Here is a 25,122-nt window from a genome sequence, read left to right as displayed (position 1 = left end):
ATAAGAAACCGAAACACTCCAAAATTTATTTAAAAAACCAAATTTTGCTTAGTTTTGTATACATTTGTATGGAAAGTCGAATCCAAACTGAACAAAAAACCGAAACCAATCCGATTACAAACCAATTTAAGAAACCGAAGACAAACTGAAACCAAATCGCACCGAAACAGAAACCAAAATTTCCTTATTGATTCGGTTTTGGTTTCAGTTTCAGTTTCAACCTTCCCACACCAAAACCGACTCAACCCAGATCGAAACCAAGCTGGACCGACCCGTTGACACCCCTACCTAGAATACATATCAAACACAGCCTTGATTTTTTTGAAACCGCAGGCGCGGGGGAGAGGGGGGAGGAATCCAAGGATCCAGTGTCACCAGTAATGGGATTTCACTTGCAGGCTATTTGTTCCCTACAGTTCAAAGGCGAACGCTTCTATCATTAAGAATGCCATTTACATTATCCTTACACATGGACACAGAGATCCACAACTCTGGCTCTGGTTCTATCTACTCATATTTCTGATGATCCAGGAGAACTCCATTTCCTGCAATATCCTACACTCCCTAACCACCATGATATGAAACAGTTTAATTCTATTTGGCAAGTAATGTCACCATGACAAATCCTCCTATTGTTCTACCCCCAAAAAATTTATTGGTGGGGGAGCATCACAAATTCAAGCCTCATTTGTTAAGCAGTTGCAAGTTAAACAAGTGATTACAAGCATATTAATGAGGTGTTTGGGAAACAAATTCACTCTCTTCCAGGGCAGAATCATTAACCATGTATAGATCTGCTAAGCATGTCAATACAAAAACTTGAGACTACAATAACAGGACATCACAACAAAAGAGTCTCAGGTCTGGTAACCCAAAAATATGCAACCAGTCATACTTTGAGATTATCAAGACCTACATATAGGAAGATCAAATAATCAGAATGATAATAATTCTTAACCATCAGATCTAAGTGCTACTCTACAAGACATTTAGAAATCATTTTGGAATAATTCTTGACTGTCCAAATGTAAGATTAAAACACTTTCTTTGAATCATTCATTTATGCTGAATCTTGTCTCACTTGATCTGTTAAACACGGTATGTAATGGCGGGCCCGACCTGTAAAATTGTCTGCATACGCAGACCTGAGATTTTCCCCACAAATACACAAGTTCCCCACCATGCAGGCATCGCATTCAAAGGGAGATGTAGTGTGCATTCATGTTCGGATACAATATTGCAGTGAGCATGTTTGTATGGGCACATGCGTCTAATGTATGTGCATCTTCCGACTATCAAATCAACAAAAGCTTCGACAAATATCATTTACCATATGAAAGTGAAACAGAGAGGAATGAATCATGAACAGATGTCAAGCGGAGGAGTATGCCCAAAAAAAAAAAAACTCAGCCTTATCCCCAATTTAATGGGGTTGGCTACAGATGACTATATCCTTATCAACCTGGAATATTATTTTGATTGTACTGCCAAATGTGGACCTATACTGTCTGTCCTTCTTCAGGATGCCTTCGGCTTCGGAGCAGTAGAAGCAACTGCAACAACAGGTGGGAGGGGAGGAGAGGAAAGGGGAAAAAATCAGCAAAACAACAAATGGCTGAATTGAAGATTATTTTTAATAGAAAAATGAAGATCAAAACCCTGAGAATCAAAGAGGATATAATTCCATCAGCTGTACAGAATCACATAGCACCTGATAACAATCGATGAGTGAGGTGACAAATCCAAAGCCTCCCGTTGCACGAGTAGTGACTTTCTTAGGTGCCAGTTGAAGTATCCCAACTGCAACCACTATATCCATAGCTGCTTTGATCAGATTTAATGACCTTTTATTTGACTGCTTGAGCTTGCTAAGGTATTGTTCATTCTGCATTCTCCAACCAAAGGTGAAATTATTCAGTATGAGATACTGCAGAAGGGATAATATGAACATCTTCTGCTCGTAAGTGTGGACCATTGAGCTTTACATACTTGGTACTTATCAGTGTTCTAAAGATCCTTTTCCAACTTCCTCATTGATGCAGACAACCTTCCAAGTTCCGCAAGCTTGAGAAGGGGCAAAAAGGAAAATGATGAAGTTGTTTGAGGCAGTATTAATGATGACAATGGCAATGAGTCAATGACAACAATAAACCAAAGGCACAGACCTCAACCAAGGTGGTACAAACTGAGGAACCCATAAAACAGTAAAAAGAGATTCTGCCAATTTGTTCTGCACGCTCTTTGTTCTAGACTAGTAAAAAGTAGAGAAGGTAAGGGAAAACATTCTTTAATAAAAGAAAGAAAAAGGCTTTTAAGCACCCACCTAGGAAGGGCTTCCCATGCAGCCTAATGTTGTTCTGCCACAGGCACAAATGATATGGCAATTTTGACCATTGGATGGATAGGGCATGATCTAGATCAGCCATGTGTCAAATTTCATACTCAAATTCAATCAAATACCCTACAGTGTATTGGCATCATGGAATAAGGAATCATACCAAGTTGGTCATAATTGCGTGGATCGGATTGGTGTCAGCCAATGCCGATCCCAATTCTGGGCTGATCCTGTGTCAGTATTTTAAAACTGATTTTTCAAAGAAGAAAGAAAGGGGGCAAATTTGTCCAATCCAGGCTGATATCGCTGATCAGGATCAGAATCAGATGCAAGCGATCCCGATTCGATTCCCAAATACTAAAACCACGATTGGTATGCATGCCTATGGGCAATCCGACCAGTATTGTGCACTTTCCCACAGTCCTGAATTTTTTGAATGCACTTTTTTGCCACTTGTCCAAACTCCATTTGGGAAGAAATTTGACAAGTGAGCAAGGGAACTCAGGGTCTACCAGCCCAGAAAAATTGGGATACTCGGGTTGTGGAAGAAATGCTTCCTAGTTGGCTGTCCAGGAACCAAGAGCTCAAAATAAAAAACAGGAGGGGGACTAAAGAAGGGTCAATCTCTACCTTATAGATACCGTTCTCCCAAGCCAGACAATTTGATCGAGAAACAAGAAAGAAGACAGTAGTGCATTTTTAGACTGATACAAGCATCATGTTAAAATGTCAGCAATTGGGGGAAAATGAAGATGTGACAAGCGCAATCGATGAGAATAAAAGCCTTTTACCTTTCCAAGTAAAACAATTGGTAGGGGAGTTCCCTCGGGAGCTGGACTAATTAAAGCATGCAAATCATTGACAAACTGCAAGTCCAATAGAGCTTTGATTAAATAGATGGCCAAGATAAATAAGAGTGCAGAAATACATGCTCATTATCAGATTCCTTTCCAGCCTAAAAAGCAAAAGCTGCATAGAGAAACCTCATGATACGAATTAAAGCAAATGATGGCCTAGGGGCTCGGCGTTACTACTATTAGAAGGAAGTGGCAATGTCAGGGAAGGAAAGGACCAACTCCCTGATGCTGTGGGGTTACAATCCTTCTACCTCCTCTCCATGTGAAACGTGAAACATGGAAGAATTGAAATCTTAGATCAAAACACAACGCATTAACCCACATCAACGCACATCGACTTTCATATGATAATAAGTATTGAGCACGTTAGACTAGGTTTTGGCCCATAAACAAGACAAAAAAAACAAACAATCACACAAAGCATATAGTTCCGGTCACTTCCGGCATAGAAGCCCGCATCCACGCCAAGGACAGGTAAAGCCTAGCGGAGCAGCAGGAAGCACTGAGCAATGGGGTGGGGGATGAGGTAATGAAATTCCCATGGATTGGACCACACCACATGAAGAAGTCCCCTCCTTTCAGTCGAGTGGCAGGGCAGCTTCCTAATTCTCAGACCGAAACAAGAAACGGAAGCTAGTCGTTCGAGGGATAACAAGGTTCATGGGCTTAACAATGCCACAGAAGGGTATGCGATAGCGCGCTACAACTAGCACTTTTGAAGCCAGCTGAAAAGCTGATGCGCGCCCACTACTTGTGCAATAAGACCAATAATTTACAATCTCATTCTAACCGCTACTAGCAAAATACAAACCAAACCTTAAAAAGGCGGAAAACTTTACGCGCCAAGCCAGTTGATTTGTCAATGTTTTGAGCTATACCAGGCTCTCCATTGCTCAAGAATTTTGAACCAAACTGTATAGTTCTGCAGATCTTATCCCTGGCTTCAGTTTTGTTCTGATACAAGACTACAAGAGCAAGTTCTGCTCTGGTTGCATCTAGCATACTCATCTCCTATCTGGAATGCACCTGCACAGTAAAGGCAGTAGCTGATTTCAATAGTTTAAAATGCAGAGATTTCAGATGCATGGACTTTGTAAACACAGTAAGGTTCTATCGATGTCCATTCACTGAACAGGTTTCAAGTTCAAAAAATAAAATCCTAGGAAGAAAAACCTTCAAAATCGGCAAAGTACAGATTGAACTGTAAGATATTAAAGTGTTGTATAAACAATAAATAAGAGAAGTTTGTTACCATAGCATGCAAGATTCGCCCCACCCTCAAGGGTTACCACAAGAAAACAAGAAACTCGAGAAGTGCACTCTTTCCTCAGAAATCTTAGTATATTTCAGTTTTGCTTGTTAGAACAGATCTTGTTCTCACCATTGAAGATTGAACAGAGCAGAATATATTTCTTTCTTCCTCTTTTATTGATGCGATCTCAGGTTTTAAAAACCCTGTTTGGATTAGCTATGGGCCCACCCAAGTGCAAATAGCCAATAGTACGAAGGTAATGGCAAAACCGAAGTGCTTGAATCAGCAAAGGAGTAAATTCCTTCCAATCAAAATATGCCAATTTGCACAGGAAGTGGTTCCATGGTTCAAGGGAGTATCTGTTTATAGTAGCATTTGGAGTTTGGGATTTAATTGGTTCTTATGCATGCTGTGACAGGTCATCCCACTGAAAGTAGCTAGCAGCATATAGATAAAGTAAAGAATCATAGTGAATACAAAGAGCTCAGAGCATCTTTTAGTAACTTAGGTTCAGGTGTTGTATCATTTGACATTTCAATTCATCCAATTCTGTTTTTATTCAAAGATTTACGTCAACTTGCTCAACTTTTCCAGACATGGATCCATGGTGGCAAAGCAAATCTTATGGATCTTAGCTGCCATTTTTCGAAATAAGTTTAGAGATCTTAAATTCTGATGGACAGATCAAAAGAGTACGCAAGGTTAAAAATTAAGACCAATCCATGCTTTAAGACAATTAGTTGTATTCAAAGGAAATTTCACTTGATAAAAATTTCATTCTATCTGTAAGGAAATTTCACTTGATAAATTTTTCTGTCTATGATACTAATCAGAAGATTTAAGTATTTTATCAAATATTCAATTTCACTCACCAGAGACTACAAAGTTGGCTTCACATAAATATGGGTGATCATAGAAAGGAATTGGAAGAAATTATAAAAGGAAATGGTAGTGTACAACTCTCATTACTATGCGAAGCTGTGAACACTAAATCCTTTGAACACACACACCCCCTGTTTTAGATTGCAACTTCTATTTGACAGTTAAAGACTTATAATAGTACTTCTCACATTCCCATGAAATATAAACAAAAATGATTAAAGGTCATAAATATCATCATAAACTCAACCCAACTGAACCTTGTCCCAACTAAATGGGGTTGCCCAAAACAAATCCTGTTTTATGATCCTCTATCTAAGGCCATAACAGATCACAAATAGCATTAGGTAACATAATTTAATATACCCATGCATGGATCCACAATGTGATGAACAGCAACCCAACCAGTAAATTAGGTTTTTACCCTCCAACTCATCATAAGAAGTTGAATTTCATGTTTCTTTACTTCACATGCCTAATTCTCCATATGAATGTTCACCGAGCAGTTGAAATATATTCTATGTTTAAAAATTTTTTTGTTCAGAAAATAGTGTATTCATTTTACATAGTCTCTTCAAGATGTGAAGTCGATGCTTGGAGGGTGGCTAAATGCGATTAATTGAACACTTTTTACCCCTTTCCATTTGTTTCGGTGTCGTTGTATTAACCCACCAACCCAAGCTTGGGTTTGGGGAAGAACATGGTGTACATCAGAAAAAATCTTAGCACAGGAGGAATTCATTTCATTAGCTCTTCTTAACGAGAGGAAGTCACACAAAATTGCATGAAGCAGAGTTGTGGAAGATGCTTCCAAGAAGCTGAACCTTAAGGACCCCTTCAATAAGAAGCAAAAACATGTACATTGAATCATTTTTATAGTTGCATAGTCTCCAACTTGACCGAAATGCATCTGAGGAGATGACTCAAAAATCTGCTAAAGAGGAATAATCATGATGTCAATCAGTAACTTCTGACCCGCGAAAGGGAAGTGTGCCCCACCCTCCTCAATGCCTGATTATGACCAAATATTGGTGAGGCATGATCTGATGGTTTTACGGCCGACAGAGATACCACTAGACCAATTCAATACATAAATATGCGATATTTATCAGCTGAATTAGAGACACTCCCACCAAAAATACATAGACGCAAGCTAGGATGGGTAAACTTCAATGCATTCATATTTAAAAGGGCTGACGATTGTGACAAACCAATAAGAACCCACACAGAAGAAAGATTAAGTAATCAAACTATCTAGACAAGAAACACTTGGGGGCAATTGCAACTGCAAACAGTAAAGGTAACATGATGAATATCTAAAACCCAATCAACAAAGAAGCCCTAAAACAGTTAGATCAAAAAAAAAAAGAAGACGTGTTGAACCAAGAATCATATTTATCTGTCTTTCAAAACCTGCAATTGACTATTGTGATTGAAATGCACAGAGAACAGTAACAGTTCAAAATTAGAAAGAGAAAACCTGGAGATTGGGTTTTTTCATTCTTAACTACCTGAATACGTGCTTTTGCCTTTGTGGGTCGATGGAAGAGGAAGGTATCTCTGAAAAGAAGCTCGGCTTAGGAGCTCATTCAGTTGTATCTGTATGAACGTGACTGGGCGTGTGGTAAACTGATAAAGCAATGGGAGCTCGGGAGAATGGGAAGGGGGAGGTGGGCGTCGCATGGTTCGCATGAGACTCTCATAGTCTCAGGGAAGGAGACTCTGTGGGAGGCATGATACTGGCTGGGTAGCTATCATTTCCCCATATTATTTTTCTTGGAGAAAGAACCCGCCGTGTTTGCCCACCCCCAAGGAGGCATGATACTGGCTGGGTAGCTATCATTTCCCCATTTTATTTTTCTTGGAGGAAGAACCCGCCGTGTTTGCCCACCCCCAAGCCGCGCTGTGATTCGGTTTAGATTTGGTTCAAGATGCAATAAATATTTTGAAATTGGACCAAGCCGTTGATGCTCACTGCACTCATCGTCTTACTGTAGACGATTTTAATATTCTTGAGTCCAAGATACCAATATTTTGGCATTGAAAGGGTGGACATTTATTAAATTCGATGAAAACAAAACAACAATGAGATAACAAGAGAGAAGGTCAAACTTTTTTTTAGATATTGAGGGAAAATAACCTTATCCTACTGAAATAGGAAACGCCCAAAGACAATGGACATGAAAAGACCCCACGTTAAACACACACACACAAACCCCCCCCCCCCAGAGGGTGTTGGTCTCTAGGATAGGGTTCTTTTGCCCTAAGAAATACTATATATTTCATCCGTTTACTGGTTTAATTGGTTTATCCATTAGCAGCCGATAGATTATCGATTAAAATTAAGTGAACCAATTGTTAGGCTGTAAAACTAAAACCAACCGATCGGTTTCGATTCAGTTTATTAGTTCCGGTTCAGAATTGACATCTCAGGCAAATGTTGACTGAGCCGGCAGGAATCAGGATATACCCTCTCACAATGGATTTTTATAATGAATGGGGAAAAAAACGAATGTAAAATTTTGTTAATATACTTTTTCCTTTTAGAAAAATGGTTTATAAGGTTGTTGGTTTAGTGCGAACTAGGGGTGTCAATCGGTGGGTCTGGCTCGGTTTCGGTCCGGGTTGAGTCGGTTTTGGTGTGAGAAAGTTGAAACCGAAACCGAACCACTAAGGAAATTCCGGTTTCGGTTTGGTTTCGGTTTCGGTTTCATTGCGGTTTGGTTTCGGTTTGTCTTTGGTTTCTTAAATCGATTTGTAACCGGGTTGGTTTTGATTTTTGGTCCAGTTTGGATTCGACTTTCCATACAAATGTTTACAAAACTATGCAAATTTTGATTTTTTTAATGAATTTTGGAGTGTTTCGGTTTCTTACCGGTTTGGTTTCAGTTTTGGTCTGGGTTTTGAGCCAGTTTCGGTTTGGTTTCGGGTTCATCAGGTTTCCGGTGTGGTTCGATTTGGTTTTGGGGTTGCAATACTCCAAACCGAACCGACCCAATAAGGCTTCAATTCGATTTGATCCGTGTTGTTATTGGTTTGGTCCGATCAATTTTACCGGTTCGACTTAAGAATTGACACCCCTAGTGCGAACCTAAACCGCTACACAACATTTGACTCTTAAAATTTTGGCAAAAGCAATCATTTATTAAGGGATTGAGTCATTTTGCTGTGGTAAGATCCAACGTAACAATGTTTTCAAATATATATTTTTTTTCTTTATTTCTTTTAGAAGGTGACACTTTTCACAGCCCAGTAGCCCACAGTTATCAATTGATTAGACAATAAGATTATTTGAGTTATGGGTTGTGTTATAGCAAACATCAATTAATACGGAAATAAATAAAGACAAATTCGCACCATGTACAGACATTTAATGAGGTTCATACATCAATGTGGTGTGCTTTTATTATGTAGAAGAGAGAATACACCCAAGCAATAGCGAGAAAATTTACCCTAAAATATTAACTCGAAAAACTCCCCAAATTATATTAAATTGCTCATAGTACATTATATACTCCTCCAAGTCACGGGTCGATCCATCGAGTTGTGATCAATCTGGTCGAACCATGTATAAAGGTGTATACGAGACCAGTGCTAGGCCCAACCCCTTTGCTTCCATCATAGATATTAAAAAACATTCCATTCAGGTCGCCACCAAAATATGTCAGAGTGAATCATCCTTCAGAACAAATCAAGAATTCGAGACAGACTTCACAAGTTGAGTTGTGGTTTAACTTTCAGGAGCAGGATGGACTAATGAGGCAAACCCTTTTCACTATCTAAAACTAAAAGGCAGAGGGAAAAGATCCATTCATTTACTTTGTATGAAATTTATGGTTTTCATTGGTGCAGATCCAATCATTGGTGTGTACCAATTGACTCTAGATCCATCCACTCTTTAATACCAGTGGGTTAGGGTTGGACAGTTGGCGGAATGAATAATGGTTAGACCCACCAATATTGACAACTTGACATTTCAAACCAGTTTTCTTGGCTGGTCCAGTTTGAGTACTGTTTCAAATCAGCATTCCCAATAAGCTTCTCTGCTTCTGTCCCTTCTAACAAGATTGCCAGCTTGAATAAGATTTAGGTGTCCATTCTGAAACACTTTGACAGTAAATGCTAAACACTTTCTGAATAGCACAAAAACCAATCTTTATGTAGTCTTTCAACAATTATTACACATAGATAAAATGAGTTCAAGGATATAGAAAAGATTTCCATACTAGTGACAAATCTGTTTGAGACAGACTGAATACCAGATATCTGTTCTCAAGATGCATATAGATCAAAGAACCCATAGAGAAAAATTAGGAAGTGAACGATTTTATGTCATATTTGGAGGTATATATCATAGTAAATGCAAGAGATACCTATATAAACAGACCAGGTAGGAAAGCATTCCAGAGTCATTACAACAGCATTCTGGTAACCCTAATAATCTTTGTGAAATGTTAAAAGTGAACAGAGAGAAGCAGCCCCTTGGCAAAGTGGAAAGGACATCTATAATCATGTATTAGCAAAGGAGCATTCAGCTGTTATACAATAACTGGAATGTATATATTTCACATATACCAAGTGAAGATAAAAACATACAAGCATTCCAGTTTATATCTCCTAACTACTTTGCTTCACACAGACAATGAAACATTGAAGTTACACATTAACAGTTGTAGTGAGATCAAGATACTTCATTACACAGAGGGCACTTAGTGCCAACCCTGTTATTTCCTGCTAAACAAAATTCTCAATTTTCCTTTTTCAAGCCTCTCAAGCAGCTTCTTGGCTCCTGGAATGTCCATCTCAGACAGCTTCTTGAGATACCCAATAGCTCCATAAGAGATCATCAATTTCTTGCATTTCTTGCTCGAGGAGAGAGATCCAAGACAGGAAACAGCATACTTCTTAGCTGTGTTCTGAGGGCTTGGATCAAGCAACTGGACCAGATTCGGAACACTCTTCACATCCTGTTTGATTTCTCTGCAGTTCTGTGAAACTGTCACTAACATTGAAATTGCTTGGGTAGCAACCTCTCTTGCAATGTTTGTTTTAGCCTCAAGCAGTTTGATAAGCAGAGGAATACACCCAGCTTCGCCAACTAATCTCTTCATCTCTGTTGAGCTGCAAACCCTGCAAATTGCAGATGCAGCCGCTTGCTGTGCACCGATGGATCCAGCTTTAAGCACATGTACCAATCGAGGAAGAAGACTGAGTGAAAGAAGAACATCCATGGAAACTGAAGCCACCAGATTCCGCAATGCACCCACTGCAGATTCTTGGGGCAATGGACCATCAAGGTAAACCAACAGACTCCGGACTCCACCTTCTGAGATAACAGATCTTCTCAGATTGTCATTGCCGGAAGTGAGATTCTGCAAGCACTCAGCAGCATACTCTTTAGAACCCAACACTATCCCACAATCAAGGAGATTGATCATGACCCTGACAATCCCTTCTTCAGCTAGAAGCTGCCTCACCTCTGGCACAGCTGACAAATTCTTCAGGGTACCAGCAGCTGCCGACTGTGAAACCGACTCCCCTGTACGACAGATCTCAATTAAAGGACGGACTCCACCATGCCCAACAATTGAACGAGCAGTTTCTGCAGACATTGATAACCTCTGGAGGGAAATTGTGGCTTTCTCCTTTCCCACTGTGCTCCCAGATTCAACCAACCTGATCAATGGCGGAAGCACGCCTTCAGAAACAAGCAGACTTTCACAACTCCCTGACTCTGCAAGTGAGCAGATGATTGTGACCGTCTTTTCCCGAATTCTAGGTGATGTTGCAGTAAGTAATTGGACTAAAGCTGAGATATTGCTCCGTCCCAGTACAGACAACACAGTCTTCTCATCTTCTTTCATGACTTCAACAAGGCTGTCCAGTGCCCGATGCTTTGCCTCCAAGTGCCCAATTTGAAGACGGGCTAGCAATTCCCGCATATTAGAATTCGAGGTAGCCTCTGGCTCTGCAGATGAACGAGCCACAGCCAAAGGCAAGGTGGCCTCTCCAAGCACTCCAGTCTTGATCAGCAGCCCACAATCCCGCAAGTTTAAATCCAACTTGGCAGACAAAGCATCGAGATCACTTTGCATCCGAAGCTTTCCCCCATATTTCTCTTCCACGCACAGGTTTGCCAATTCAATTGCCTCACCCAGTGTCTTGCACACAACCTGCAATTGCTCTTTGCATAGAGTATTCTTTGAGAAGCAAGGATGACTCGACAAATCCGATAAACGAGAAGGGATCTGCTCCAGTTTGGAAATTATCATCTTCCATCGACCAGGGAACCCCTTGACTTCCCTTGCTTTCTGAAGCACCGTCGGTACAAGTTCTTGAGCACGCGATAGCCACTCATCAGCTGGACGGTTGTTGACCAACACCTCCCCCCCTCCCTCTTCCACCATGATCTGTCTGGGTATCAACCTAGAGAATACAGTACCTAAAAAGAACCCAGAATTCAGAGGAACTAACGCTTAAAGATGAAAATCCAGACAACAAGAAGGTACAAATTTGTTATTTGTTACAGAAATGAAAAGTGGAATAGGAGGATTTCATATTGCATTTATAAGGAGGAGCAGTTGCAATCAGTCATGGATAATAAATTAAAAAGATTAGGAAAGGAAAGAAGGTCCATGATCTGGATCTCCTAGAGTCTACCAAACACAGATAGCTCGTTTACTGAAACCAATGTGCGACCAACAAGATCAAATTACCTAATGAAGACCCACGAGTCCTTCCTAAGTTTTATATAGAGAGGATGCAATGAATGCAAATGAGAAGAAGAATGAAACCGTAACGGTTTTCAACCGCTATACTTCCAACTGCCCCGCCAAAAGTAAAACCAAATTACCAAAACTGACCCACTTCAACCAAACAAAACCACAGCTCAATGTCATTATTATACATCACAGTACCAGAAAACTCTAGGACAATATAGTCATTCTGTCGCCAACATACCATCTCAACCTTTACATGAAGAACCCATGAGGGCCAAATCTGCTAACTTTACACCAAACCAGGTCTAGATACACACTCATTCATGATTCAACTACCCAAAATTTCCTCTCCTACTCTCTTTTCTGATGGATCCAGGGTACTTATGGAAATACACATTAGTGATCAAATCCATTTATAAAAATACCTCTAGGATGCCTTTCAGAGATGCATGATTAGGTGGGATATGAGAGATTCCATACTCTATTGAGAACCCTTTCCTACTTTCTTGTTGAATCTTACAGAATCAATAACTTCAACTTTGAAAATTGCAAAAATTAAAACCAAAGACTTCGCTTTAAAGATAAGAAATTACTCATTTCCTATATACAACTATGAAGTATGGAGTGTATTAGAATTTCTCCAACCTCAATTGAAAAAAGAAAAAGGAACAAAGTTTTCAGAGGAAAATTACAAAAATACCTTGAATGGCTTTTCTTCCTCAGCATCCAAAGAGAATGACACCTTCACCGTTTTTCTGTAAGATGTAACAATGTGGAAGCTGAGAAAAAAAGGCCAAACTGAAATTTTCTAAAATAAAAAGAGAAGGGGAAAAGGAAAAGCTCTGAAAGTGCACGGATAGGAATCATAGAAAGAAAAGCAGGTAAGTAGCTTCAAAGATCAACCTTTAGGGACCCAAGAACTGTTTTTTTTTTCTCCTTTGAGAAGCAACCCAGTAGCTTGATCTTCAACCCTCTTTGATCTTTATCTCTTTCGATCATAAAACAGGGAACTTGCCATCTACTCCGGAAGCAAAAGTAACCCATAGAAGAACTCTTATCACTTTCCCAAACGTGGAAGACATCAAACGGTCGAATCTCGAATCCCTAAATAAAAAGAAAAAAAAATGAAGAAGAAAACAACACGATGACAGAAGAATCTGAGAAACAGAGAAGGGTAGCTATGGAGGCAGTAGTCTGAGTAGAGGAAGAAGACAGAATAAAATCATTTAATAATAAGAAGGAAACGATCCCATTCAAAAATCAAAATCAAAACCTTCTTCAAATCTCCTCTCTCTTTCTCTCTTTCTCTCTGTATCTGTCGCCAGTTTCTCTCTGCGATAGAGAGAGAAAGAAGAGAGTATGCAAGACTAGAGTAGAGAGAGACTCTTGCTCCGGACATGGCTTAAATGTCGAGCATGCTTGAAAAGATCCGACGGCTACGAGGCGAAGGTGTAGCAGATCCGACCGTCACCGACGACGTAGTAATTCGAAAAGTAATATTTTTGAAATTTTTTTAACGTTACCGAGGTGGAAGCTTATATCAACAGACGAGTGACGCGTGGGAATTGGGAACAGCTGGACGAGTTACCCTTTCCTAAACCCAAAATAAAAGTTTCATTTTAACAGCTATTACTCATGACACGTGTGCACTTGTCAGACAAAATGCCTTTTTGAATAGGCAACAACCGACCGTCCAGGCAAGTGGGCTGTGGGCCTGGGCCCAGGACAGGGGACTGGTTTAGGGATTTGAATATTTTGATTGGCAAATTAATGTGTTTTTGTTTACTTAAATCAAAAACACATAAAGGGTAGGGATTTCTGCTTGTCCTAATCGTACGGCCATCATGCGACCCCAGTTGTGCCATGCGTGCGAGTGAACACTTTCATCGTGTACGGACGGGACCGTAGAGGGGTTGCCACTTGGCCCTACATGGAGGATTTTGGAAGGTGAAAATCAAAAGTGGATGGGCCAGGTAGATTTTGAATTTTAGCCCAATGGGAAAGGTAATGTCAGCCCATTATTCGTTTAATGTTGTGTACTTAACAGAACAAACAATTAATCTATTATGTGACAGTTTTTGGATTTTTGTATCATGTAGGTTTCTTTTTTTCTTTTTTGTTCAATATGTAGGTTTGATTGGTTTTTTAACCCTTAAAAGAAATTGATATCTTGTCATGGTCCTTGCACTAAGACAAGGGTCAATGGGAATACGCAGGGAAGCATAGAGAGGTGAAATATATGCAAATTATTGGGTGGGACAGTCATCTCGTCCCCTCTTGATTTTGGGTGCATGTGCCACACCCAGGGTCAGATGAATGGAGCTTTTACTTGATTGGCCCTAGACCCCATGTAGAGAATCTAAACTCTAGCTTCACTTTCACTTACATAGAGGACAAAAAAATAATATTCAAACAAACAAGGTCAGGTAAATGATATTTTTTTATCATGTGAGGAATCTCCCATGGTGTATCATATGAAAATCAATTTTATCAATAGAAATTCATATAACCAATGTCAGTCTATTAGATACAAGAGCAAAAATTAATCCACAGAGATATTTTTCTTAAAAAATAACAAAACTTTTCTATCGAATATGGATCACTTGAAACCGATTTTTGAGTCCCTGATCTTGAGGAACCACCTTGAAGCATCGCCGTGGACTTTTTTCATCTAGAGGGGGACCATTATTCATGACATGGTGAGGTTGTCATGAAGAAAATGAAATAAATGATATTGGTGAAGTACCAGTTGGCTAGACACTTTGAGTTGGCAATCCATAGTGTAGTCGATCTCTGTGCAACCCATCTATATATGATGCTGACAATCCATCTCATACATTTGAATAGAGTGGTTCACATCGATACAACTATCAAAGATTGGGAGATGGGACATGCATTAAACAGAACTTCCGTATCAAGTTTGCTCAAAGTTGGTCACTGGAAATCCTTTTCACAAATGAATTTGTGATCCTGGCTTCCCCTCAGAAAGGGTTGCTTTTTTTCTCTGTGGAACCCATCGATAATGCCCTCTCAATTGTTCCCGATGCCCATCTCAAAACACACAGACCCATTGGCGAAGAAATTATTTCTTTGTCATAAGTGAGAGAAGCTGCCTCTTTTCTTTAAATTTTATTTTTCGCTAAGATAATTCAATGTATCCCACTTGTTTCAAAATGTGACATTATTTTAAGTGGTACAACTTGAGTAAAGTACTAAAGATTGTTCATTAAATGTTAAAATCTGGTAGATCTCTTATTTATTAAAATGATATTAGTTTTTCTACGTAGCAACATCACCAATATGAATACTGATTTAAATGAGCTTTGATTAGTCTGGGAGAAGAGTAAATGTCATCATTAACTCTTGCCCCTCAATTACTGAAGATTTGAAATACCTTTCTCTAATTCAATTGTAGGTCGGATTAAAAATTCTTTCTTCATGTGTTAAGAGAAACTGAGTCCTTTTGAAAATGTGGGCACCAGTGCACGCAAGAATTCACACAACTGAACAACAATCTCGCACTATTATTATAAATATCCACAATTATTTCTATATATAATTAATCAATTGGTGGTAAACTTTAAACTTAGCAAAAGGGTTGTAATGAGGAATGAGGTAGATGGTTCATGAATTGAGTCACAATATCTGTTTCTCCCGACAAGGATTAATTGAGGCTTAGATTTTTGGATGTTTTGTTCATAACAAGGACATGAGCTGTTTTAACCCTTCATTTTTCGAACTCTAATTAAATAATGAGAGAGGGATTTACATGTTGTCTATATCAACATCTTACACTTCAAGTAGATATATAACCAATGGTGAAACTGTATAATTCATGAGGAGTGAGAAGTTGTAGACAACTCATTTTTGGATTTGAATCCTCTATGGTGCAACATAGTGTCCGGCGCATATCCAACGCCTAAAAACATCTTGGGTTGCGTGCGACCACCTTGGGCTCTGTACCAAAGTGTTTTTGGTCGTTGAATGTGTGTTAGATACCATGTTGCGCCACAGAGGAGTTGAATCCCTCATTTTGTCATCCCAAAGACGCTCATTGCAATGATGAACAGCCGTTAATTTGAAGAGTAGGGGAAGATTATGTTTTGCGGCAAGGGAGATTCCCTATAATCTCGACGTCAAGTATCATTCAGGTAAAATGATCAAAATCCCTTATAGGGTTAATTAAGTTAAAATGTGATTAGCTGACTTTAAAATCCACCAAATATTCCAAATGAAATGATTTTAATGATAAATTTCTTCATTCTTATAATTGGTTTGCCAATGAGTTTATTTACCCTCAATTTGAAAAAAATTCTACTTTAGTCACGTGGGATCCGCTTGGAAGTAAATTTTGTTGACCAAAATAGTCCTTGAATTTCATACCATTCAAAAATATTTAGATTCAAAATGCCTTTGAAATCTAAATTTGGGTTTTTGGAGCAAAAGTTTTATGTTCTCAAAGTTTTTAATGAAATCGAATTCAACTAAACCTAACCCATCTCAAAATAGAACAAAAAGACCGAAGGCCTTCATGATAATATTTTACTTCAACCACAAATGCCATATGTCGAAGTAAAATGAGCTCAAGTCGACGTCAAGCGTGCCTCTTGTAGGATTGTGGCAACCCAAGAAAGGGGTTGAATTTGATATAGACTATTTGTGGTCTGATAAAAATTCTTCCTCTACCAAAAAATCTTAATAGGCAAATGAATAAAATTGTAGAGGAAAGAGTGATAATTCAATAGTGAAGGGAATGAGAGATAATGATTGATAAACCCCAAGGGGTAGTTGAAATGTGTGATTATGGATTCAACTCCTCTTACCTCCTTAAGACCACTCACAGGGAAGTGTTTAGTGTTCTTCACTGTTTTCACTGTGTTGAATGGTTTCATTCAACCCATGTTTGGCACGATCCATGTGATTGTCGGGTCAATATGAACCCGTGGGACTAGTTAGGCCTTTGGCCTAGATACCCATTGTTTTCAAAAAATAATAATAAAAAAAAAAAATGATCGATACAAAATTTAGAGGGGTCTGATATCCTTACCTATGTCAACTACCAAGAATAATCCCTTAGTATTTTGACTCACTCTAACCTAGTAGGAAATACCTATATCAACTACCAAGAATAATACCTTAGCATTTTGACTCATACTCTAACCTAGCGGTTTTCCTACTTTTGCCACTAACCCTAAGTCTATTTGGCGTAATCCCTTCCTAGCTTGTAAAAAGCAAGAATCTCAACAACCTTATCTCAACGACAACCACCACTCTGGTTCGATCCCCACTCCGGAATCAATGGCAAAAACACTCTGCAACAACCACCTTGAATCTAAGTGTAGTGGTTCAGCCGAAGTACCTCATCAATGGTTGCAGAATTTTTGGTCCCCCGGGTGTAAAGTTAGGTCTCTCACAATAGTGGTGGTGCTTCATCCAGTCCAGTTGCCACTATCCTAGAAGGCAAGGGACTCTTCATGCCTCCTCTCACCCCCATTCATGGGAATTGGTCCCAGATAAAACATGGAAGCGGATCTAGAGCTGTAGAACCTTGCCTAAAATCCGCACTTTCTTGTGGAGGTCTTGTGCTCATGGGTTAGCTTCTGATGCAGATCTTCAAGCTTGACATATGAAGACAGATGTTTCGTGTCAAAGGTGCGGTTTCGCTCTCAAAACCAATGACCACATTCTGTTTTCTTTCCCCTTCGCGAGAGCCGTTTGGTTCGGTTGTCCTCCCTCCCTCTCTCTGGTGATTAAAAACTATCCAAGTAGTTGGAGAGTTGGGATTCTATGGTACACAGTGACAAGAAGAACGCAGCTGCCGATTTAAACGTCTGTTCTTTCATTTACTGGCATTTGTGGTTGGCCAGGAATGAGTTCGTTTTTGGGAAAAAGAATCAGTCACCTACGGACGTAATTCACCTAGCCCAACGATCCTTTAAGGAATTCTGGAATTCCAACTTCCCATCAAGTGCTGATTCTGGGATTCCCCTCTTATGTCCCATGGTTCAACCTTTATCATGGTCTCCTCCCGTCACTTCATTCATTAAACTGAACCGTGATGATGTGCATACCCATGAGGCTGCAATAGGTGGAGTGGGAATGGTGAAGGATATCAAACGATGGCAATATCGGAGCCACCGAGATTCTCGAACATTCTAATAGGGGAAGCTATTAGCATCAGAATGGGTCTCTCTGTGGCATGCAATCTGGGGATCACCCACCCGCTAGTCGAGTCGGATTATAGCAAAGTGGTTCAGCTCATCTCCAATGCAGGAAATGCCCCTCCAAGCTGTTCCCATCCTTTACGATATCTGCCAGTATGCTGCCTCTTTTACGTGCTGTAAATTTTCTTATGTTTCAGGGGGCGTCAACAGTGTTGCACACTCCCTTGCCCCCAGAGGGCCTTGTCTTTTGCCAAGAAAGACAGTTTGGCCACCATCCACTCCCTGGCTTTATGATTTGTGCAACACTGAAGCCTTGTGTTTCCCTTGGCATTATCTATAAAGAATCTATTTACCAAAAAACAAAAAAAAAAAAAAGGCAAGGGATTAAAAACATGTCTTGAAATTCTGGAGTGGTAGTGGAATTAGGTGAATCCCGCAAATCAAATCAGCTCAACTGATTCCAATTCAAACCAGCCAATTCGCCCCAATCTGATACCCATTACTCAAACCATAAATATGCTGCTGGAATATATTTCAATCATATGAAAAAGAGGGGGCATGACGCAGAGGTTTAACTTCCCATCTTCCAAAACCAATCTAGGGAGTTTTAGAGAATTTTGTGAAGCAAAAGAGAACAACATTGTACACCTTACATGGTTTTGAGAAGATAACAGAATCCGTTCAAAACTAATCAAATTAAGGAAAAACTAAAGTATGATCTGCACCACATTATCCCTATCCACCAGTTCAGAAGCATATCTTACAGTTCAAGATTGCTCCATGAAAATTGCTGATATCATGTCGGCCCCTCTGGGCTTCTGTGACAGAGGGAACAACAAATAAATCTTTTACACCCAATAGTGCACTCAAGATTGAGATCTTTCGCGTGCTGGGGGTGATCGGCTGCATCACCATTAAAAATAAATAAGCCAGCTACATTGTTGAGCATGAAATCAAGAAGGAATAATAAACATAAGAAAAATGAAACCATCTCGCAGAAACTTAAAAAGTAAGACATTACCTGACATCTCTTTCATAGAGAGGGCTTTCAGTTGTACCAAGATCAGGACTCGCCCTTGGTTCAGGCCTATAATATGGGCTGGGTCCACGGCCATAATCAGGACTACCTCTCTCTCTTCGGTAAGGGCTCGGCGATTGTTCATGATCACGGCTCCTCCTCTCAGGTGACCTGTCACGACCCCTCTCAGGTGACCTATCACGACTCCTCTCAGGTGACCTGTCACGACGTTCAGGCCTAGCATATGGGCTGGGTCCACGGCCATAATCAGGACTACCTCTCTCTCTTCGGTAAGGGCTCGGTGAACGCCCACGATCACGGCTCCTCCTCTCAGGTGACCTATCACGGCGTCTATCAGGGCTGTACCCATTTCTTTTTTCAACATCATCTCGGGCAGCATATTCCACAGAAATAACTCGATCCCTCAACTTGCTGCATATGACATTATGTAACACATTCTCAACAACTTAGTTTTCTAAAAAGAATGTTAATAACAAGACATATGAAAAAAAATGTTGAGATACTGCAGTCCCAGTGCATCCAAGGAAATGTAGATATAAGCAAGAGATATACCTCGTGTTTGTTGCATCCAGTGCTTTAGTGGCATCTTCTTGTGTTTCATACTGAATGAAAGCAAAATTCCTTCTGATCCTTATATTCAGTATTTTTCCATATGGATCAAAGTGCTTCTCCAAGTCCCTTGTCCGAGTATGAACAGGGTCAAAATTAATAACAAACAAAGTCTTAGTGGGTCTCAAATTAGCTGCAGATCTTCTTGAACCCCCTGGAGGCCTTCTGATACTACGTTCTTGCTGCAATTAGATATTTAGATTTGAGAGGCCTAAAAGGAAATGCATTATCAAACAAATTGACAGAAAATACTGAAAGTATCACAACATTAGACCAATTAAGTGCTACCTTTCACTATAATCAAAAAGGAAAATATGCTACCTTTGTCCATTCAACACGAAGCCGGCGCCCCTGCCTACCAAATTCTGTCCGGTCGAGTGCTCGAACTGCATCCTCAGCATCTCGCTCATCATCCATATAGACAAACGCAAAGCCTAGTGGCCACAACGCAAAAAATATTCTTTGAACAAAGAATACAGTCAACTAATTAAGAATCCTTTTTTAAAATGAGATGGCATTGCCACCAACAGAAACACAAAGTTCTACCACTAAACACATCATCTGGCCATCTCTGCAAAAACCAGAATCTAAGTGACCAGAAAATCAGAGACAGACCTTTAGCATGAACTAAATGATGTCAATGAATAAGAAGCCAAAAGTGGTGTCTCATGGGAGGTCAACGAACATAGAGTGCCTTCTCCATCTATTCTGCTGCCTCTGGCCACATGATCAGCAAGGGTTCTACCTTGAGACATGTCTGAAAATGAAGTCTGGTCGAAGGTCATGAGGAATGAAAAGCAATGGTCTCTTGGGGAAATGTGGAATGGCGGTGCCATGGCAGATCAGATCAGCTCTTCTGAAAAAACATAAGAAGAGGAAGCTCGGGCACTGCAGGAAAGGAATGTCATACTAGCCCATCCATCAGCCAGGAAGAAATTGGATGATCCAAGATATTCCTGCGCCAAAGAAACTTTTGAGCGTTGGGGCTTACACTGCAAAAAACAAGACTTGCATTTCTTAAACACATCCTGAAACCCCACAACGACCCCAACAAGGTAGGATTGCCATCGCCACGTCCTGTTGTCTGGATTTGTTGCAACCATACAAGCGAGGAACCAGCACAGAAACAGACTTAGACGCAGCCGCCTTTGTGGGAGTGGATTTGTCCTTGCATGATTGACTTATACTGAAGGACCCACCGACGCATTGAATCTATGTAGTATAAACTTTTACCACACATTACTCTTCTTCTATTTCAGGCCATTTCAGTTATGATGTCTTTCACAGATTGATAATTCAAGTTCCATTATGTACTTTCACAATAGCATTGCCCTAAATGGGCATTATGATTCAATTTAGTACATGTAAGAGTTGGAACATATGATATCCACATAGTCTCAAATGGTCATCCCTTTCCCACCCATGTCTGATATCTCAATATTTGTGGACATGTGCACTTCCGTGGTATGCATGCTGAAACTGAGTGGTATTGGTGTCCTAGTTCAGAACTCTAGTTTTAATTTAACGTCAAAAACTTGAATACAGTCAATAGCTCTCTGATCCAATACTTTCACATTCAGAAAAAAAATGGTTTCAAAAAATCAATCCTAAGCATTAGGGGGCGGGGAATGAGGGAAGAACCAGCTAACAGAACCAAGAAATATGAACTTCTAATAAATATTAGAAGGTAGTGGAGTAAATAAAACATATGCACTTAGTTGTAGAAAAAAAAAATCATAAGTTAACGGAAAAGCCAACGAACCAGACTTCATATCCACCCTGTCAACCTTTCCATATCTGCCAAAAAGTCGCTCAAGGTCAGACTGCCGTGCTTCATACTCAAAGTTTCCACAAAATATGGGCTTCATTTTCACCAGGAGCACAAGATTAAATATATTCTTCTTCAACCTTCGATGCCAAAAAAAAGGGGTGGGGGAAGAAAAGAAAAAGGTAAATATATATTAAAAGAAGTAAAAAAATCCACAGAACCCAATCATCACTATTAAATATAACAAACTTAAGAGTGGAAAACACAGAAAATGCAGTAAGAGTCAATGTAGATTGTAAAATTCCACTATGGAAGTATTATTTAGAGTGTTGACACACTTGAGATTCCATATTTCATTATACGCCTTGAAGAACCCCACTGCCTAGCATATCTTATGTACACCCGGAAACATCAGTACCACTCAATAGTTTGCCTTTCAATATTCCTTATTTAAAACTTATGCTTGATAGAAATATCAGATCGGATTCCCCAAACCTGGAGAAGGGTTTGGTAGTTTTTTCAGTGGCAAGAGCAGTTAAGCTCTGAACACCAAGACTTCAATAGCAGAATAATCTGATATAAATTCATTAAAGAAAAAACATTGCACCACTATCCAATTCTCCAAAAGCAATAATAGTTGCTTGCTCAAAATGGCCATACACTTGTACACACACATTTCATCACAATAGTATGCATACCTAAGCTTCCAAACCACCTCACACAAATGAACTACCAAAGGCATACTGAGTTACTGATAATTAAGAGCAAGCAGGAATGAAAGTGATAACAAATCATATCCAAGCGCCTTGAACATTGAGAAAAATTCCAAATCGTGTAGTTAAGAGATTCCAAATTGTGTAGTTAAGGCACCAATCACATTCTGCCTTAACATAGTCACCTGTGTCGATTTATGAGGGCAGAACATTATTTAAATCAAACCACAGCAATGACTTTACTCTCTCTATCAGAACAATGAGTTTACTTTCAAAACCTAATTTTGACAATATTATCAAACAGGCAACAGAAAATTCATCAAGAGACACCAAGAACGAATTTAGACAAGGACAATAAACATTACAATATGAACATAAACAATAACATATGAAGGAAATACCCCAAAAAGGGGGTAATTTTAACGTTATAAGTAAGTCAGAAACTCTCATGTAATACTGAAAATTTATCACATGTTGAAAAAAAGGTACCAGGAGACAGAAGGAATCCACTATATCGTAAAAGGGTCTCCTCCTAATTGATTTCTTTCTTCTCGTTCTTCTTCGAAGAATACAGTTAACAAATTAAATGGAAGCAAAGCCATAAACTACTTTAACAAATTAAATGGAAGCAAAGACACAAACTGGGTATAGAACATAATAAATCAACGAGCAAAAGCAAAACGCAGATCTACCATCAGGAAAAAAATATATATATAATTATCTTGGCAAATGTTTCACGAGATCAAGAACAAACAGTTGGGAATTGGAATATCTTACCCTCGAATACGGAGATCCGAATTCTGCAAACCCTAAAACCCTAGTTTCAGCCCTTGCGGGAGGAAGGAAAACTGAGATGGAGTGGGAAAGTTAGGAAAGCTGAAATGCTTTGCTCGTGAGTCGTTACTTGTTACTCGCGATACCCTTTATAATCCCAGAGGTGTTTCCTGTGTTGGAACTTATGACCAACCGGTAATTTACCTAAAGGGCAGTCACGTTCAGTCCAATTTTGGACGGTCAGATTGGGACTTCGATATTTGTCCGTACAATTTGAGTGTTGCGGATTTTCAACATCATAGGATAAAGTTTTGCTGCTCTTTGTCGTGTAGGGTTCAGTCACCATCCTGGAGTCCTCAAGAAAAAAAGAAAATGCCTTTGATGCCCACAAATCTACAATTAACCCAAAAGCATAGTTAGTAAATATGGGAAATCGGCCAAAAAAAATACAAATGGATGATTTAGGTATTAAAGGGTAAAATTTTCTAATAAAAAAAGTAAACAAAATAAGGTAACAACAAAAATGGAAATCAGACGATACAAATTTTGAATGTTTGGATTTAAAAAAATAATTATATACTAATATAATTGAGGAATTATTATCTAGACACCAGAATCTAATGGTCAAAACAATCATAACGTCCATCACTAATGCATATATATTTCACAATTCATTATAACATCCAATATGTCTAATACAACATCAATTCCAAATCCATGTACCATAATAAAAATTTTTAAAAATATCCAAAGACCTATTGAGGAATGTAGCTATTAGGACTCCCTCCTCTTCTTAAGGGTTGTTCCTTGGTCTTTTCCTCTTTTCGAGGCTCAATGTATTTTCTTGTTTCTTTTCGTAATGGATTGTTTATTCATCCAAAAAAATGTGTATTGGCTATGATGTTGTTCATTGTTGTCAACATAGTTTACGCACTCTTGAAGTGATGTGTGTTCAAATGGAGTTGAGAATCATCAATTTAGAACCAATTTTCAATAGATGTATCAGTTTATAACTCAATGTTGAGGATCGTTCGTTAAACTTTAGTTGAAAATAGATATCATGATACATGTAGCTCTTCGAATCAACTTCATGTTGGGGAAAGAACCAGGTCAATTAGAGAGAGAGAGAGAGAGAGAGAGAGAGAGAGAGAGAGATGTTAAGTTAAAATACCATAGCATGTTTTAAACAAAAATGTTGACCATTTGCTATTTTTTTCTAATATTATTGAGAAATAAATGACAAAACACATTTAAAACGATACAAAAATGAGAATGTTATCAAACTTGTTTGGGGAATTTACTATCACTCTCCTATACTTGGCTTATGTTTACTAAAACTCTCATATTTTTTATTTTTTTTATTGATACTCCCTTGCTTTTTGAATTTTACATCTTTTTCTCCATTGCTCGTTTTAAATACCCAGATTACCCTTCATTTTTACTTGTAACCTATTACACTTTTTTCAAATTGATTGATTCGAAACATGGTTTGAACAAAACCATTAACAAGTTTTGTCTCATCCAATCATCAAGGATATTGTAAATTCAAAAAAGAATAATTTTGTATCCGATTTATATCGGTATCATTAGGGGTGAAAGTTTGGCCCTGATAACCCAAACCCGCCCTGACCTGCCCTGAGCCCAAACAGGGTTTGAGCCAAGTTTTTTTACCCTGATGGTGGGTTAGGGTTGAAAAACCCCAACCCTAGGTCAGGCTTGGGTTGGGTTAGGGTTGAGGCCTCAACCCGGCCCAACTCGACCCAACCCGGCCCGAAATTTAACCTTTCATATTTATAATAGAAATTAGGGCTCCAATAGGTATTTTATTTTTCTATAATTTTTCAACATATGAGACATGAATAGAAAAAACATATCAATCAAGGTTAATCCAACCATTATAGAAGCCAATGTCAACCCAACCCGAGCTTGATAGGGTCAATTAGGGTCAGGTTGGGTTGGTATGAACTCAACCGGGTTGGGCCTAAACATGAACTCGATAGGGCTGGGTTGGGC

At 39.2% G+C, this 25,122-nt stretch overlaps 3 protein-coding genes across 9 annotated transcripts; all 3 read right to left on the bottom strand.

Moving 5' to 3' along the window:
- Positions 1–867: 867 nt before the first annotated feature.
- Positions 868–7,162, bottom strand: LOC122081207 (peroxisomal membrane protein 11C). The gene is given in 8 exon segments (XM_042648225.1): positions 868–1,553; positions 1,712–2,064; positions 2,166–2,246; positions 2,966–2,979; positions 2,982–3,039; positions 3,127–3,201; positions 4,009–4,218; positions 6,835–7,162. Coding segments are annotated over 6 exon segments (477 nt in total). The 5' UTR covers positions 4,201–4,218; positions 6,835–7,162; the 3' UTR covers positions 868–1,553; positions 1,712–2,007.
- Positions 7,163–9,805: 2,643 nt separating this feature from the next.
- Positions 9,806–13,398, bottom strand: LOC122082481 (protein CELLULOSE SYNTHASE INTERACTIVE 3). Of its 4 annotated transcripts, XM_042650083.1 has the most exons (4): positions 13,316–13,398; positions 12,946–13,146; positions 12,743–12,797; positions 9,806–11,765 (listed from the first exon to the last, which is right to left on the bottom strand). In XM_042650083.1, exon 4 carries the CDS (start codon positions 11,728–11,730, stop codon positions 10,048–10,050), a length of 1,683 nt encoding a protein of 560 aa, XP_042506017.1. In that variant the 5' UTR covers positions 11,731–11,765; positions 12,743–12,797; positions 12,946–13,146; positions 13,316–13,398; the 3' UTR covers positions 9,806–10,047. The 4 variants fall into 4 exon arrangements, with proteins under 4 accessions (XP_042506017.1, XP_042506018.1, XP_042506016.1 ...); XM_042650084.1 differs by having other exon boundaries at positions 12,743–12,821; positions 12,946–13,370; XM_042650082.1 differs by having other exon boundaries at positions 12,946–13,370.
- Positions 13,399–18,776: 5,378 nt separating this feature from the next.
- Positions 18,777–23,268, bottom strand: LOC122082005 (serine/arginine-rich splicing factor RS40-like). 4 transcript variants are annotated; one of them, XM_042649475.1, is made up of 6 exons: positions 23,113–23,268; positions 21,617–21,762; positions 20,176–20,288; positions 19,798–20,036; positions 19,228–19,656; positions 18,777–19,109 (listed from the first exon to the last, which is right to left on the bottom strand). In XM_042649475.1, the coding sequence occupies exons 2-6, from the start codon at positions 21,720–21,722 to the stop codon at positions 19,073–19,075; spliced, it is 924 nt and encodes a 307-aa protein (XP_042505409.1). In that variant the 5' UTR covers positions 21,723–21,762; positions 23,113–23,268; the 3' UTR covers positions 18,777–19,072. The 4 variants fall into 4 exon arrangements, with proteins under 4 accessions (XP_042505409.1, XP_042505410.1, XP_042505412.1 ...); XM_042649476.1 differs by lacking the exon at positions 23,113–23,268 and adding an exon at positions 22,825–22,848; XM_042649478.1 differs by lacking the exon at positions 23,113–23,268 and adding an exon at positions 20,470–20,810 and having other exon boundaries at positions 21,617–21,754.
- Positions 23,269–25,122: the final 1,854 nt, after the last annotated feature.

Source organism: Macadamia integrifolia, chromosome 6, assembly GCF_013358625.1.
Source record: "Macadamia integrifolia cultivar HAES 741 chromosome 6, SCU_Mint_v3, whole genome shotgun sequence".
NCBI lineage: Eukaryota > Viridiplantae > Streptophyta > Magnoliopsida > Proteales > Proteaceae > Macadamia > Macadamia integrifolia.
This window is presented reverse-complemented; position numbering and strand designations above follow the sequence as displayed.

What these genes read in the sequence shown, in the direction of transcription:
- LOC122082481 (XM_042650083.1), bottom strand. Translation starts at nt 11,730, where the DNA reads ATGGTGGAAGAGGGAGGGGGGGAGGTGTTGGTCAACAACCGTCCAGCT.
- LOC122082005 (XM_042649475.1), bottom strand. Translation starts at nt 21,722, where the DNA reads ATGAAGCCCATATTTTGTGGAAACTTTGAGTATGAAGCACGGCAGTCT. An exon ending in TTCGTGTTGAATGGACAAAG is followed by an intron (nt 20,037 to 20,175) that starts GTAGCATATTTT and finishes ATCTAATTGCAG; the next exon opens with CAAGAACGTAGTATCAGAAG. An exon ending in CTCTATGAAAGAGATGTCAG is followed by an intron (nt 19,110 to 19,227) that starts GTAATGTCTTAC and finishes ATGGTGATGCAG; the next exon opens with CCGATCACCCCCAGCACGCG.